The 1529-nt window shown below is 37.4% G+C and overlaps 1 protein-coding gene across 1 annotated transcript; it reads left to right on the plus strand.

Moving 5' to 3' along the window:
* Positions 1-433: 433 nt before the first annotated feature.
* Positions 434-1240, plus strand: LOC129238293 (piggyBac transposable element-derived protein 4-like). Its single transcript, XM_054873331.1, has 2 exons — positions 434-517; positions 701-1240. Exons 1-2 carry the CDS (start codon positions 434-436, stop codon positions 1238-1240), a joined length of 624 nt encoding a protein of 207 aa, XP_054729306.1.
* Positions 1241-1529: the final 289 nt, after the last annotated feature.

Raw genomic sequence — 1529 nt, forward strand, 5'->3', positions numbered from 1 at the left:
CGTAATTATAATATACGTGGCACCACTGATCCAGTTAACAAGCATGTTGTGAGAAATTTTGACGATATGGCAAGACAAACGATGTTAAAAACATATGTTCCGCGATCGTCATTGCGTTAGCATCGAATCAGTAAATAGTGCACTTAGAATTCTCCCTATATTGCATTTAATACATTCTTAGAATATCAGTAAAGGTGAGTAGCATATAATTTTGTATGTCTTGGGATCTATTGTCCCAGTTTGCATTTTACATGGGACTTATTTGTACCAATATGGATTTTCCCAGATGTCGAAGAAAAAGTACACTGTGGAAGAGGTTGCAGATATTTTATATGAAAGGAAGATTTTAGCCCATCTGAGAGTAGCTACAAACCATCGTCAAACTCTGGGAACAGTAAAGCAGATGGAGATAATACTTATGAAGGTGAGAGTGATGCTTTCTGTTCCGAATCAGACGAAGAATATGCTGCCGATGACATCGAGTGTGGATGAGGAAGAAGAATTATGCGAGAATGAGGTGAGTGAAGCACCTGCCATTGCCACCTGAACTAACATCATAGAAGATGGATGTTTCGAACCCAAATTTCGAATGCCATTAGAAAGAGATTCTCAAGTTCTGGTAGATCTTCCCAGAGGGTCTACCGAGTTCCGTGTATTTAGAGAATTTTTCCCAAAAAGTTTGTGTATTTTTATTGCACAGTGCACAAATCAGCGACTAAAAAAACTTAATAAACAGAAGAAAACTAATAGAGCATTAATCGATGAACATGAAATTATGGTGTTTTTAGGCGTGGCTATGATTATGCACTACAACCATTTGCCATCATTACATGATTACAAGTATTGGAGCAAACACGCATCAATGGGAAACGAAATGATAAAGCAAAGTATTTCTCGCGATCGCTTCACTCTACTTGCTTCGAAACTATATTTAAATGATTGTGACAAACCGGATAATGATCCAAAAGATTACTATATTTCCGAAGTTGTTTCATGTATGAAAGAAAAATTCATGCGAATACGAAGTGATAGTCCTTTTCAATCAATCGATGAATGTATGGCAAAATTCAAAGGTAGGTCCAGTCTAAAGCAGTACATGCCTATGAAACCAATCAAACGCGGTGTTAAAATTTGGTTGCGTTGTGATGCAAAAACAGGATATACCTACGATTTGAATGTATACACTGGTAAAGATGTCACCACTAATTTTCTGGAACTCTTGGAGAAAGAGTGGTTTTGAAATTAGCAGGTACTATTCGTAATAATGATGTGGGTGTTGTATTCGATCGATTTTTCACATCAATAACATTGGTGAAATCCATTCCATTTCTTGCTGTTGGTACATACCTATATGAGAAATCGAAAAGAAACACCGGAGTTCCAAATAAATTGCGATGGTCTACTAGCTACTCGTTGGATGGACTCGAAAGAAGTACTTGTGGTCTCCAACTGTCACAAGCTAAGCATAGGAGAAGTAGATAGGAAGCAAAAGGACGGTAAGAAGAAAAAAGTTACCTGCCCCTTAGCTA

Source organism: Anastrepha obliqua, chromosome 2 (genome assembly GCF_027943255.1).
Source record: "Anastrepha obliqua isolate idAnaObli1 chromosome 2, idAnaObli1_1.0, whole genome shotgun sequence".
NCBI classification, from domain to species: domain Eukaryota; kingdom Metazoa; phylum Arthropoda; class Insecta; order Diptera; family Tephritidae; genus Anastrepha; species Anastrepha obliqua.

What these genes read in the sequence shown, in the direction of transcription:
- LOC129238293 (XM_054873331.1), top strand. Translation starts at nt 434, where the DNA reads ATGCTTTCTGTTCCGAATCAGACGAAGAATATGCTGCCGATGACATCG. An exon ending in AAGAATTATGCGAGAATGAG is followed by an intron (nt 518 to 700) that starts GTGAGTGAAGCA and finishes TTTATTGCACAG; the next exon opens with TGCACAAATCAGCGACTAAA.